The sequence below is a fragment of the Lipotes vexillifer genome, unplaced genomic scaffold (genome assembly GCF_000442215.2).
Source record: "Lipotes vexillifer unplaced genomic scaffold, Lipotes_vexillifer_v1.1 scaffold90, whole genome shotgun sequence".
Lineage (NCBI taxonomy): Eukaryota > Metazoa > Chordata > Mammalia > Artiodactyla > Lipotidae > Lipotes > Lipotes vexillifer.
The window spans coordinates 302,096-314,709 of NW_006782310.1; the positions used below are offsets into that span (position 1 = coordinate 302,096).

At 40.8% G+C, this 12,614-nt stretch overlaps 1 protein-coding gene across 2 annotated transcripts in view; it reads right to left on the reverse strand.

Annotated features, from left to right (window-relative positions):
- LOC103086638 (desmocollin-3) overlaps positions 1–11,934 on the reverse strand; it is a 37,592-nt gene extending 25,658 nt beyond the window's left edge. The window contains exons 1-4 of one of the 2 annotated variants that reach the window (XM_007455153.1): positions 11,861–11,934; positions 5,815–5,899; positions 3,789–3,988; positions 2,321–2,440 (exon numbers count right to left, since the gene is read on the reverse strand). In XM_007455153.1, coding sequence (XP_007455215.1) covers positions 2,321–2,440; positions 3,789–3,988; positions 5,815–5,899; positions 11,861–11,929 — 474 coding nt within the window. In that variant the 5' untranslated portion in view covers positions 11,930–11,934. The remainder of the gene's footprint in view (positions 1–2,320; positions 2,441–3,788; positions 3,989–5,814; positions 5,900–11,860) is intronic. The other variant, XM_007455152.1, reaches the window with a different exon arrangement.
- Positions 11,935–12,614: the final 680 nt, after the last annotated feature.

A 12,614-nucleotide genomic window follows, 5' to 3' on the forward strand; every position in this document is an offset into this window, starting at 1 on the left:
CAGTCAGGTATGCTTGCATGAAATTTGGAAGCCATAAGGGAGACAGATGCCTCATTTTTGCTGCTTCTACTGTTTTTGCTGGCTCTTTTTGGTGCAACTTTTTTTTTCTTTTTTCCTGCAGCAGCAGAAGTTCTAATGGTTTTTCACAGACTTCGTGGATGTTGAGAGACAGGATATAGATCAATCTTTTTGTGAACACTGATGGTAGCAGTTAAGATTGTTTTGGAGCTGCAGTTGGAGGAGCAGCTTCCTGCCTGTGGTGGTTCCTTGCCCAGTGCAGCTTCTTGACCATGGCAGTGGCACTTTGGCTCTAAAATGACTGGCTTCCCCATCATGAAGAAAGCAGTATGTCCCTTGGTTATAGATTCTGTGGGGTAACTAGGAGATTCGTTCCTGAAAATTCAACCTAAAGTCTGTTTCTTGAGCCTTCCCAACAATCCTGTAAACTGTTTAATACACTATAGTAAATCCCTCTGTTAATTCCTTAAAGAGAATTGTGCTCTCCACAACTAAAACCTTACCGAATGGACTCTACTGCCCCAAGAACTGAAAGGATGCAGCTGCCATTAACTGAGAGGGGAGGATATTTTTTATAAGAAAACGCAAACATTTGATTTTTATACGTTAAGTTTGAAATGTCTACTGAAATTCCAAGTGGGAATATTAATTAGGCAATTTGGGCTGCAGATATGAAGTCTTAAGTTTCCAATGTATAAAAAGTACTTAGGGGCTTCCCTGGTGGCGCAGTGGTTGAGAGTCCGCCTGCCGAGGCAGGGGACGCGGGTTTGTGCCCCAGTCCGGGAAGATCCCACATGCCGCGGAGCGGCTGGGCCCGTGAGCCATGGCCGCTGAGCCTGCGCATCCGGAGCCTGTGCTCCACAACAGTGAGAGGCCGGAGTACCGCAAAAAAAAAAAAAAAAAAGTACTTAAAGCTACGAGGCTGGATGAGATCACCGAGAGAGAGTGAATATAAATAAACATTACACAAGGTTCACAGTCTGAGCCCTGGAGCTCTCCAAATTTAGAGACTGAGGGGTCAGGGTGGTGAGGGTTGGGAGGATGTGGGAATGAAGAAGAGCCAGCGAAACATACTAAGAAGGAGTGGCCAGTGAGAAAAGTGGAAAACTAGGTGAATGCTGTCCTAGAAGCGACGTGAAGGAGGAGGGACAGGTCAGCTAAATCAAATGGACACACGACAAGGAAATGAGGACTCGAAGTGGTGATTGGTTTAACAGTGCAAAGACCAAAATTACCTCTGATCAGTATAAGTTTGGTAAACAGAAATCATTTCTTAATATGCTTTCACCAGTGCTTAAAGTACAATAATCTAAGAGAAGAAACAAGGGTCCAGAACTGGATAGAATTTTCTACAAGTGTGAAAGACACTGGAAGCATAGTTAAAAACATAAACAAGTAGGACACAGGTGGCACCACTGGTATTAAACATCAACCACAGTAATAGAAATTTAAGGGAAAAAGGCAAGCATAATGCCATAGCCTCACCTCAGTCATTATTTCCATTGTGTATATTCCATTTGGATCTTTATGCAAAGTAAACCTGACCCTGCTTAAAAACGTCTTGTTTTTAGGAAAAAGTTAAACTATCTAGCAGAGCACACCTGGCCAATTCTGGGTGGACCCTACCTGCCTCTTCTGCCCCATCTCCCTGCTCCACGCCCATCACACACAGGAAGACTAAGCTCTGTGAGCTCCCGCGAGGAGCCATGCTGGCTTGCACCTCTGTCCCCCTCTCTTCTGCCACAGTGATTTACCTGCATGACACTCTCCCATCCTTCAGGCTTTAGCTCAGATGCCTCCCCCTCTAAGTCTTTTTTCTGTTTTTTACAGCATTTCAGCCTATGAATTCTCAAATCACCACAACCCAGCCCCATCTCAGCACTCATCATGCAGTATTGCAATCATTTGCCTACTTCTATCTTCCTCACTAGACTCATAAAATACATGAGAGCAAAGGCCATGACTAAATGTATTTCTAGCTTCAGTACTTAGAGCAGTGCCTTCCACAGGACAGGGTAGGTGCTCAATAACCGGCTGCTAAGTGAATGAATAAACTAATAAAGATCATTTAATGGCTGTAGAGTCTTTCTCATATTATTATTATTAGTTTTTTAGTGATTTTCTAGTTTTTCTCATTATTAGCTTTTTAGTGATTTTCCCATTTTATGTACTTTTATGACTCTCCATGAATATCTTCAATCAAATCTGTTGATTTTTAAATGTTTAAAGAGTTATTAAAACCTGGACAACAGACTCTTGGAACTAATTTAGCAATCCCAATCAGAAGGAATGGAATACCTACTTGTTGAAGGAACAAAGGGAAAGGGCCCAAGGAATTCTCTAGCATTGAGCAGGGGATAGGCGCCCATCTCCTCTTGGAACGCCTGAGAACAGTCTCTTTAGTATGTCTCTTCCTCAGTACCTGAATTTAGAGAAAGAAAATTAACAATAAACAAAAGCATCACAGCCTACTTCATTGTAAAATAGTGGATGGACCATAAATCTAACACCTCTCTGAAGGCTCAGTGTCAGGAATTTCCATGCTGAAACTAAAGACCAGATAATAAGGTTTTCTTTGTGTTAGAAGGATAAGAAAGAATGTATCCAGACTTTAAAGGTTTCATGAACCAAAGAATTTAATTTCACATACCTTTCCAACACTGACCGTACTTTCAGGTTAGGAAAATTATCACTGTACTCTCAGTTCTTCCTGTTCCATCCCAAAATGAGATGGAGAACACATCCTCTTTCAGCCAGTCTATAGACAGTACTTACTTGTTCTTTCTGCTAAAGTCTCATGCTCTCAGGTGAACTATTGTGAGATAATGCATGTTCTTCATTGCCTGAACACTCTACCTGCACTGTCCAATATGGTAGCCACAAGCCACATGTGACTATTTAAACTAATTAGAACTAAATAAAATATAAATTCCACCCTTCAGTTGTACTAGCCACATGCTAAGTAGCAGTAGCCATTAATATTGGGTGACCATATCACACAGTGCAGATTACAGAACATTTCCATCACTGTAGAAAGTACTATTGGAGTTTTTAGTGATTTCCATCTAAGCAGTCATTTAAGCATTTAGATGACTTTTTCATTAATACACTTCACATCGATTAGTTGTAATCCAGTGAGTACTTTCACAACGGCATTCCTCGAGTACTTTCACAATGGCATTCCTCATGACATGGAATTTAGAACTACAGTCAACAATCACTGAGTGGTGGCTAATACCATTCAGACGCATACAAACTCCAGGATTTCCATCCTATTTTAACATCAAAATCACTGTGGCACTTGAAATCAACCTCTCATTCACTGGGAACTACTGCACTTAATATTAATTTAACATGTACCTATTGACTATGGGTCTGGTGTAAATGAGGCTATAAACACAAAAGGGATTGATTCATGCCCTTAAACAACTACAGGTAAATTGTTTGCGCTAATAAAAAATTCCCAATGCTACAACAGAGGGATAACCAAACTGACACTGGCACACAAAAGCAAGTAGACTTTAGCGGTGGAAGAAACCTTCACAGAGGAGGTGTCATTTAGATTTAACAGAGTAAGATCCAATGTCTAATCAGTGTTGAAAAGGGAAGGAGAAGGAGGGAAGGGAGGAGGAAGGAAGGGAAAGCAAACAGAAGGAAGAGAAAAGATGAGGAAAATAAATCCTATTTTTTCTTCTGTCTTCTTTGCAACCTTTAATGAGAGTATTTACATGAGAAAAACATGCCTGAAAATATCAGTGTACTTTGAATACCTTCTTCTGATGCTCCAGGAGCACAGGAATCTCTTTCTGTGTCTGTTTCTTTGAGTCAGAAAGCCATATGGTGAAAGATCTTTTCTCATCAGACAACACAACAGCATGGGCTGTGTATACTGACCCATCTTCTAGAACTCTGAAATCAGGATCACTGGATTGGATGTGGTCTGCAGATCCGAGGCACTCTTTCAAATTAACTGCAAGTAGGAATTTCCACGTTGTAAAGTAAGAAACACATGCAAAAAGAAAGACAGTGTTAAAATAATTTATACAACCTTCTTCAAAATCCTGAAGTGAAATGAAATGAACCAATCACTCTGCATTTATCAAATATCTTAACAAGACTCCTTACATGTATTTTTTTAAAGTGATAATACTTTCCCTGTTAAAAAAATGACAATTCTGGATTGTATATTTGTATTAAGTAAGGTGTTTTAAACCTTTATATGCTTCTAAGAGGCTTATGAAAATGATCTTCCTATTAAAGACGTCTGTGTGTTGCAATCATGACAAAGCTGAGCTACATGCCCGCCCACACACCTGGATAAACAAACAGAAAAGTTTTCCTTAACAATATAGTCTGATTCTTTTAAGGTACACCTGTGTTAAGCCAGAAGTTACACACAAAGGGTGACAGAGTATATGAGTTTGGCAAACAGTCAAGTAAGAAAAATCTTTAAATTCTTCTCACTAGCACTTTTCTGTCACATCCCCCCCAACCCTCAACAACGCCCCGGGGGCCCAGAGTTCTCTTTGTGTTCCTGTTCCTTGCTTTCCCGGGCTCCCCAGTGAAATGCTATGTGGAATCCTCTCTCCCTGGGAATTTTCCCAAGTGAAAAGTCATAAAATATAAGTATCATACAAGTGTTTTGATACTTATATCAAAAGTATCAAATCCATCCCATTCTTCCACTATCTGCTTTGACAGAAACCAAACTGTTACATTAATACACACTTAAGTAATAACCTAATACTCACTTAAGTAATATCATCTCAAAAGATTCATGTTACCCATGTATAGTGTTTTCACTTTAATCCAAATCTGTCACAGATGGAAACGTTGTCAAAATGAAGTGAACATCTTTAGAAGTGATGACATATTTCTCTCGTGTTCACATTTTTAGCAGAGTGATAACCTCTGGTCTATTCCCCTGGAGGAACACCTCCGACTTCTCTTTACATCCTCTCCTTTCTTCCTTCCCAGAAATGGGACACTCTGTTGAAAATTAATGTGGCGTCTCTGGGACAAGCTATATCTCTGAAAAAAACATGATGCTTTCCTCCAGTATTCCCTGTACCACAGGGAAAGTCCACCTGGGCAGAGCATCCCAGCTGTTGGGAAAGGTTGAGGTTCCCTAACTTCTCAAGTGTGCAAATGGCTGATTAAGTGCAGTTTTGAATGGAATAGTTCACCTTGTTATATTTCTCACTGCAGCTATGGCGTTGATAAAAATACTGCTCTGATTCTCTCAGGTCCTTACCTATATCTCTCCAGTGCTTAGAATCCTAGAGGAATGAAAGGGCTACATTCTACATGTAATTCTTTATGTAAGTTTTATTGTTAAAACATAAGTGACTACAAAAGCATGGATTAGCACATGTTCATTAGAATCGATGACAGAATTCTATAGAGTTCTAAAGAACAGAACATATATTTTAAACTTGACTTGTATCTAATTATTGGTTCTGGCTAATTCCAAAAGGCAAAGATTGGATAACATGCTCTTTCCAGCATAAGTAAATTAAATTTCTGTTTTAAAAACATTGTTTTGGGCTTCCCTGGTGGCGCAGTGGTTGAGAGTCTGCCTGCCGATGCAGGGGACACGGGTTCATGCCCTGGTCTGGGAAGATCCCACATGCCGTGGAGCGGCTGGGCCCGTGAGCCATGGCCGCTGAGCCTGCGCGTCCGGAGCCTGTGCTCCGCAACGGGAGAGGACACAACAGTGAGAGGCCCGTGTACCGCAAAAAAACAAAAACAAAAACAAAAACAAAAACAAAAAAACACTGTTTTGAAATTGCTCACCTCTGCCAACCACTTTGTCTGCCTCTAGTTTGGAAGGTATATGAAATATCACCTTTTTGCAAGCTTCACAAGCAAAACTGAAGACCTAGGAAAAAATGGTCACATTAATACAGTATAGAATAAAGAACTAAGTTTTAGATATGCAAGATAAATAAGTCCCAGAGATCTACAGCTAGCAATATTGTATTGTATACTTAAAATTTTTGCTGAGAGTAAATCTTATGTTAAGTGTTCTTACCAAAAGAAAATAATAATAATATATAGAGAAGGTGAAAGGAAACTTGGAGGTAATGGATATGGTTTTTTTTTTTTTTGGATATGTTTATGGGATAGATGGTGATGATGTTCTCATGGGTACATACTTATCTCCAAGCTCATCAAGTGGTGTACATTGAATATGCACAGCTTTTTGTGTGTCCATTTCACCTCAATAACATAGTTTTTAAAAAAGAATAAAGAATAAAGCCATATGATCATCTCAATAGATGCAAGCAATTGACAAAATCCAACACCGACTTACAATTAAAAACTTTCAACAAACTAGGAATTCAAGAGATTTTGCTCAGTGTGATAAAGGGCATCTATGAAAAACATCCTACTTAACAGAGAAAGACTGAATCCTTTCCTCTGACATAAAGAACAAGACAATGATGCCTACTCTCACCACCTCTATTCAACATTGTACTGGAGGTTCTAGCCAGGGCAATTACACACACACACAAATAAAATTAAAGGCATCCAGATTGGGAAAGAAGAAATAAAATAGTCTCTATTTTCAAATGATATGATCTTGTACATAGAAAATCCTAAGGAATCCACTAAAAACTATCAAAAAAATATAATAAGTGGTTTCAGCAAGGTTGCAGGATACAAGGTCAACATACAAAAACCGATTGTTTTCCTATATACTAGCAATAAAAAAATCTGAAAACAAAATTAAGCAAACAATTCTATTCACAATAGATATCCCATCTTCATAGATTAAAAAACATATTCCCAAAATTCACCTAACAAATTCAATGCACTCCCTATTGAAATCCCAAATAGCTTTTTTTGCAGAAATTAAAAATCAATCCTTGAGGAAATGCAAGGGACCCAAAGACCCAAATAAACTTGAAAAAGAACAAAGTTGAAGGATTTCCCAATTTCAAAACTTACTACAAAAATACAATAATCAAGGCAGAGTGGTACTAGTGTCAGGACAAACATATAGATGAATGGAATGGAACTGAAATTCCATAAATAGGTCCTTACATATTTAAAAATACATTATTGGTTTTGTTTGCTGCCACTTATTTTAGTATTTCAAATATACGTCCACAAGTAAGATCAGGCTACGACTTTTCAACTTCATACCATCCTCATAAAATGAGTTAGGGAGAGTTCCACTTTTTTCTGTTCTTTGAAACAATGAATATAAGGTAGAGATTATCTGTTCCATATAATTACGGAAAAATTAACCTATCTCAGGTCTGGGCTTGATGGATATGACAGTGTGTGTATGTGGAGACATTTGGCTTCCAATTCAGTGTCTTTATAAGTCTATTTACTGTTTGTATACCTCCTCGAGTCAATGTTTGTAATTTGTATCTTGTACAAAATTGCCTGTTTTGTCTCTTTTCAAATGAACTAGAATAATATATTAATATTATCTACTTTTTAAAACATCTGTCCTCTCCATAACTGTGCCTCTTTTTATTCCTAATATTGTCTTATTTGTGCCTTCTCTATTTTTCACTTGTTCAGTCATAGCAGGTTGGTCTGTACTTTCAAATGATAGCATTTGGTTTTGCTAATCCTCTATATTGCTTGTTTCTTTTTCCTTTTTTAACTGTTCTTCATAAGACATATTCTAAGTACACATGTATTTTAAGAAATAATAAAGAAACACTAGGGCACTTACCTTCAAAGTTAAGAAATAAAACATTACTATTATTTTCAAAGTGCCTATATAACTCTCCCTAACTGCATTTTCTTCCTGACTTCAACCTCTCCAAATATCAATAATGAATGATATTTTTTTGTAAATCATTTACTTCCCCATTTCTGCTTAATTTTATCCCATGAGTATGTATCCCTAAAGAAGATTGGTTTGTTTTGCCAACGTTAGGCTTTAAATATATGTAGTCACATGCCAATTATATGCAACTTGATTTCTTTTCTCAAATTATGTTTGTGAAATAGATCCATGCTGAATATATAGCAGCAGCCCATTCATATTCATGGCTGTATAGTACATCACTGGAAAGCAGGTACAATTAATTCATTAATATAAGGGATTGATATTGGAAAGGATGATATTCATATATAGATTTCAGTTATGCCATGTTTCCTGAATTATAAAGATTGGATATATTACTGAAAATAAAGAAAAAAATAAAATAAAATAAAACCACCATTAGATTAGCAATGATGAACTAATGACTTTTAAAGGTATTTTCAAAGTAACTTTTGTACAGATGAGTGCCCAACAAAAAAATACAACATACAAAATTTTTTTAAAGATTAATGACTTATGGACTGACTATTTGAGTTATAAAAGAATTTATTTTAATGAAGAACCCTCCAGGACAACTTTAAACATCTGACATAAAACTTAGAGTTGCGAGCAACTTTAAATTAAAATGTAACAAATTAAGTTTTAAAAAATGATAATATAAAGTATTATTTACTCTAGTCTGGGAAAAATGAATTGATTTGTTTCACTTTACAGTACTGTCCAAATTGTATTAATTGTATCATAGAAAGCTTATCATACAAATCATTAAATCCTGATAGAACTATCTAATGCCAAAGGGAGAGTGAAAACACAGGCATACCTGCCAGTGTTTCATTTTTGTGCTGTTGTTCAATTTTAGAGTGAATACGCAAGGTACGCTTTCTAAAATAACACCTTTTTCAATAGAGGAAAAAGAAGCCAAAGAACAGAAATTTATAGAGTATCTGAAACATAAAGGAGATCTTGACTGAGCATATCAGTTACAGAATTTTCAATTCGTCGTTTCTCCTGTGGACACTTGCCATCTTCAAGACGGAAATCTTATCTTTCAAGTTATTACCACCCTGAATTGTAGGATTTACCTTTCTGTATTCTCAGTGCTTTGATGATTCTACTAAATTTCTTTCTAACCAAACTCTGTATGATGGGATTCTAGTTAAATGCAAAGTATGATTAGCTGCAGGTCACCAGAGACGCCATATATGGGATGGCAACTGCCACAAGGATTACAACAGGGCCAAAAAATGTGCACAGCTTACATGTATTTAGTGACTCAGAGAGTGCTGCACCATTTAGCTGTATCTCAATATGAGCACCAATAATCTCCATTAAAGAAGGTAGGTGATAATGCACTGATATAAATATATACAATTCTGACTTCCTTAAGATCGTGGTTTTGAAATAAACCAGTTCGCATTTACTTATTTTATTTGTCCTAAGCTTTTTTCCCCACTAATGCAAAAGATAATAGAAAGTATTATACTCACTTTTATTTTAAAAATTGAATATGTCAAATGTTATCAAGAACAATAATAACAAAAAAGTCTGTTAAAGGAGTCACATTATTCTCAAATGCTATAAAGTCTGAAAAGATAGAATGCCCATTTGTCAACATAGGTTACAGGCAGAATTTCACATACTCCAAGGGGAAAAGCATGTTATGTTATAAAGAAAAATACTATTTTAATTCCTTTTGAAGAGCCCTTTTAGCAAGTGATAGATTAACCATGTCCAAGTACATACCATTTATAATATATAATAGTAAATATAATTCCCAAAGTGGATTTGATATGGCAAACAATATTCAACACACATGTAAAAGGATCTCATTATTTATAACAGGGCAGAAGACATCTGAGCAACTGAGCTAATGTGAATTAGTTTTCACAATTCCTAACAATTTTGCTGCTTTAAAAGGAGAAACATTTTAAGAGATAGTGCTTTCAACAATAATGGGATGATCTGACACGTTTCTTTTCTAGTTTCCCCCTCTCCTTTCTTCCTTTTCTTTGTATGTGTGGAAGGATGATTAGGAATTGTAGTTAATTGTAGCAGTTTGGAGTATACTGAGGATAGAAAGGTGGGAAAGGGATGCAGATTCAGGAGAAAAGTGCAGAAGGGAAGATTCCACAACCTATGGGGCAGCTCAGTGGGAAAGCTAACACCTTAAAAGTCTCAGTTTTCTGTTGAAGAGCTCACTTCAAACAAGGAATTGTCTTCAAGAAATCCATTAAGGGATCCATAAAATGAAAACTGCATTTCTAAAATGTTATGCCCTTAATATTATACCGAAGAGTCCTAGGAGTCAAAAGGAAATACAGATATAGGACGGTCAACAGAAGTCTTAATTTATCTGTCTGGACAGAAATTGAAGTTGTCTGTAAACTGGGGATTGCAGGTGAAAGAAATTATTCTATATACACTCTCTAGTATACAAGTCTCCAGACAGACCATTTAATCTAAACTTTAGGAAATTCTTTTAAAAAATAATCCTAAAGGAAGTCATACACTAAAGCTGATGCTATCCCTGTTTAGATGTACAGGCACCTTCCTGCCTTGCCGCGCCCCAGTACTCCCACCACCACACCCCGCCACCCTGACAGCTACTCGCATTCCACGCCCTCCCCTCCAGCGAATACACGAGAAATCTTGAGAACACAGCACCTCCGCTGTTTTCTTCTCCCCATTCCGGGATTCCTTTCGCAGAGAAAACACTAAATTCACGCTTTTAAACATATTAGCTGGAAATACTTTCAAAGATATCACAAAAGAGCACACTTTGAGAGCAGTTCCCACTTGTAAAGAGTCATTTCATCAGCTCATTTTGTTGGAACAGCTGCCTGACAGGTCGACGCCCTCATCTGTACAATTTCTTGTCTATAAATACATCTTAGATCATAACTACTAAACCATTATTCATAACTCGATGATTCAAAAAGAGGTCAAAGCTTGCAGCCACACGCCCTGCTTGGGGGCATTGAGCAGCAAGAATCCAAGTAGCCAGAGTCGACCTGCTCCCGAGTCAGGCTGGTCCTCTCGCCACCGGACCAAGCGCGGGGCAGTCGGGAGTTCGCAGCTTCTTTCCAGAGCACGTCTTGAGCGAAGCAGTGGTCTCGCCCGCAGCTCCACGTAATCGCACAGAGCTCCCGATTTTTCGTTTTGTGTCTCGCGAGCTCTCCGACACTTGTCCATACCTTCCTCTCGGGGTGGATCTCATCTTGGGCCTCAGGTTTCCTGGGCACAGAAGACCCCAGGCTGGGCTCTGGGCTTGCGCAGTCCTGCCTGGAGGCGGACAAAGAAGCACCCAATCCCACGCCTCTCCCAACACTCCTCTCAGCCTGATTCTATCCCCTCTGCCCCACCCAACTCCCCCATCACACCGCCGACCCAACCCCCATCCCTAATCGAGCCGCGCACGCCCTCGCGCCCCAGGTACACTCCGGGTGGCCAGCGGGGGTGGACCCCTCCGGTGAGCTGCTTCAACGGAGGCAAAACCTGGAAGCCATTTTTCAGAAGTAACTCAACGCCGGGACCCAGGGGCACCGCTCCAACCCCTCCTCTCACCAGCGTCCCCATCCCAGGGGACCCTGGGGTAGGGGGTCAGCCCCTGTAACTCACTCAGGGATCCTCCAAAACCTAACCCAACACTCTTCTTCGCTCTCTACCCAACCCCAACCATCATCACCAGCCCTAGGAGCCAGGAAAGGAGCGCGAACCCCAAGCCGGCCCACTCGCCACGGCGCACGAGAGAGCTCAGCGAAGCGGGAGCCCATCCCGTAATTCAAACAATCGAACAAGTCCGAAACAAAACCCTCAGTCCGGAACTGGCTGAGGACTCGTTTCCCATCCTCATCCCTCAGAGCCCGAATCTGGCTTGTCTGTGCCCCCCCCGCCCCCACCCCCAAGAAGGAGCTGAGCCGCGGATGTCACCTTTCGGTCGGCTTCGCCCCCACCACTCCCCCTGCAGGCCCAGGGCCCATTCGACCCCCTGCCGCATCCCGGCTCCGGGTAGGTGGTCGCGCCCCACCCCGCCCGGGCTCCACTCACCACAAGGGTCAGCAGTAGCTGCCTGCAGAGAGCTCCGCGCAGGGAGCTCTGGGGCCCGGCGGCGGCCATCGGGGTGCGGGGCCGGAGAGGAGGACGCAGGCACCGGGAGGGACGTAAGAGACCAGAGCCCGCCGAGGTGCAGCGGCGCGGAGGTGCGCTTCTTTCAGCTGCTCGCTACGTCGCCCGGGCCTTTTTCAGGCTTGCCTGCCAGAGAGCGTTTTCACTCCTGAGACAGGATTGGACTCGGGAGACGCCGAGCCGCCCCTCCTCGTTTTTTCTCAAGTTTTATCACCGCGAGAACCTCTGGGGAGCTGCCCAAGACTGCCCTTAGGCTTCTCGGAGGCCGCGCCGGGTGCTAGCTCGCGGGAAAGCTGTCCAGGCCACCCCCTCTCTGCCAGCTCTCCCACGCCCCTCCCCCCCCCCCGCTGCCACGCCTTTCGCCCAAAGCTCAGTGGGGTCTTCCTCGCAGACAATGCTTGGCGCGTTCCTACTGCGGAACCCAAAACCGCCTGCAGGGATCCCTGCCCCAACACGGGCGCTCCTGGGTGCCAGCAACACCCTTGTCATTGGACCAGCGGATCCTCCCTTCAACATCTGATCAAGTGCTGGGCAAAGTCTCCTGGTTAATGCAAAATATATGTATTCTACCCAAATTTGCCTCACACGATAAGATAAAGGACGGGAGGGGAAATTATCCTAAGAGGCATGAATAAGCTGACACTTGTTATACCAGAAATTAAAAGCAAATAAAGGA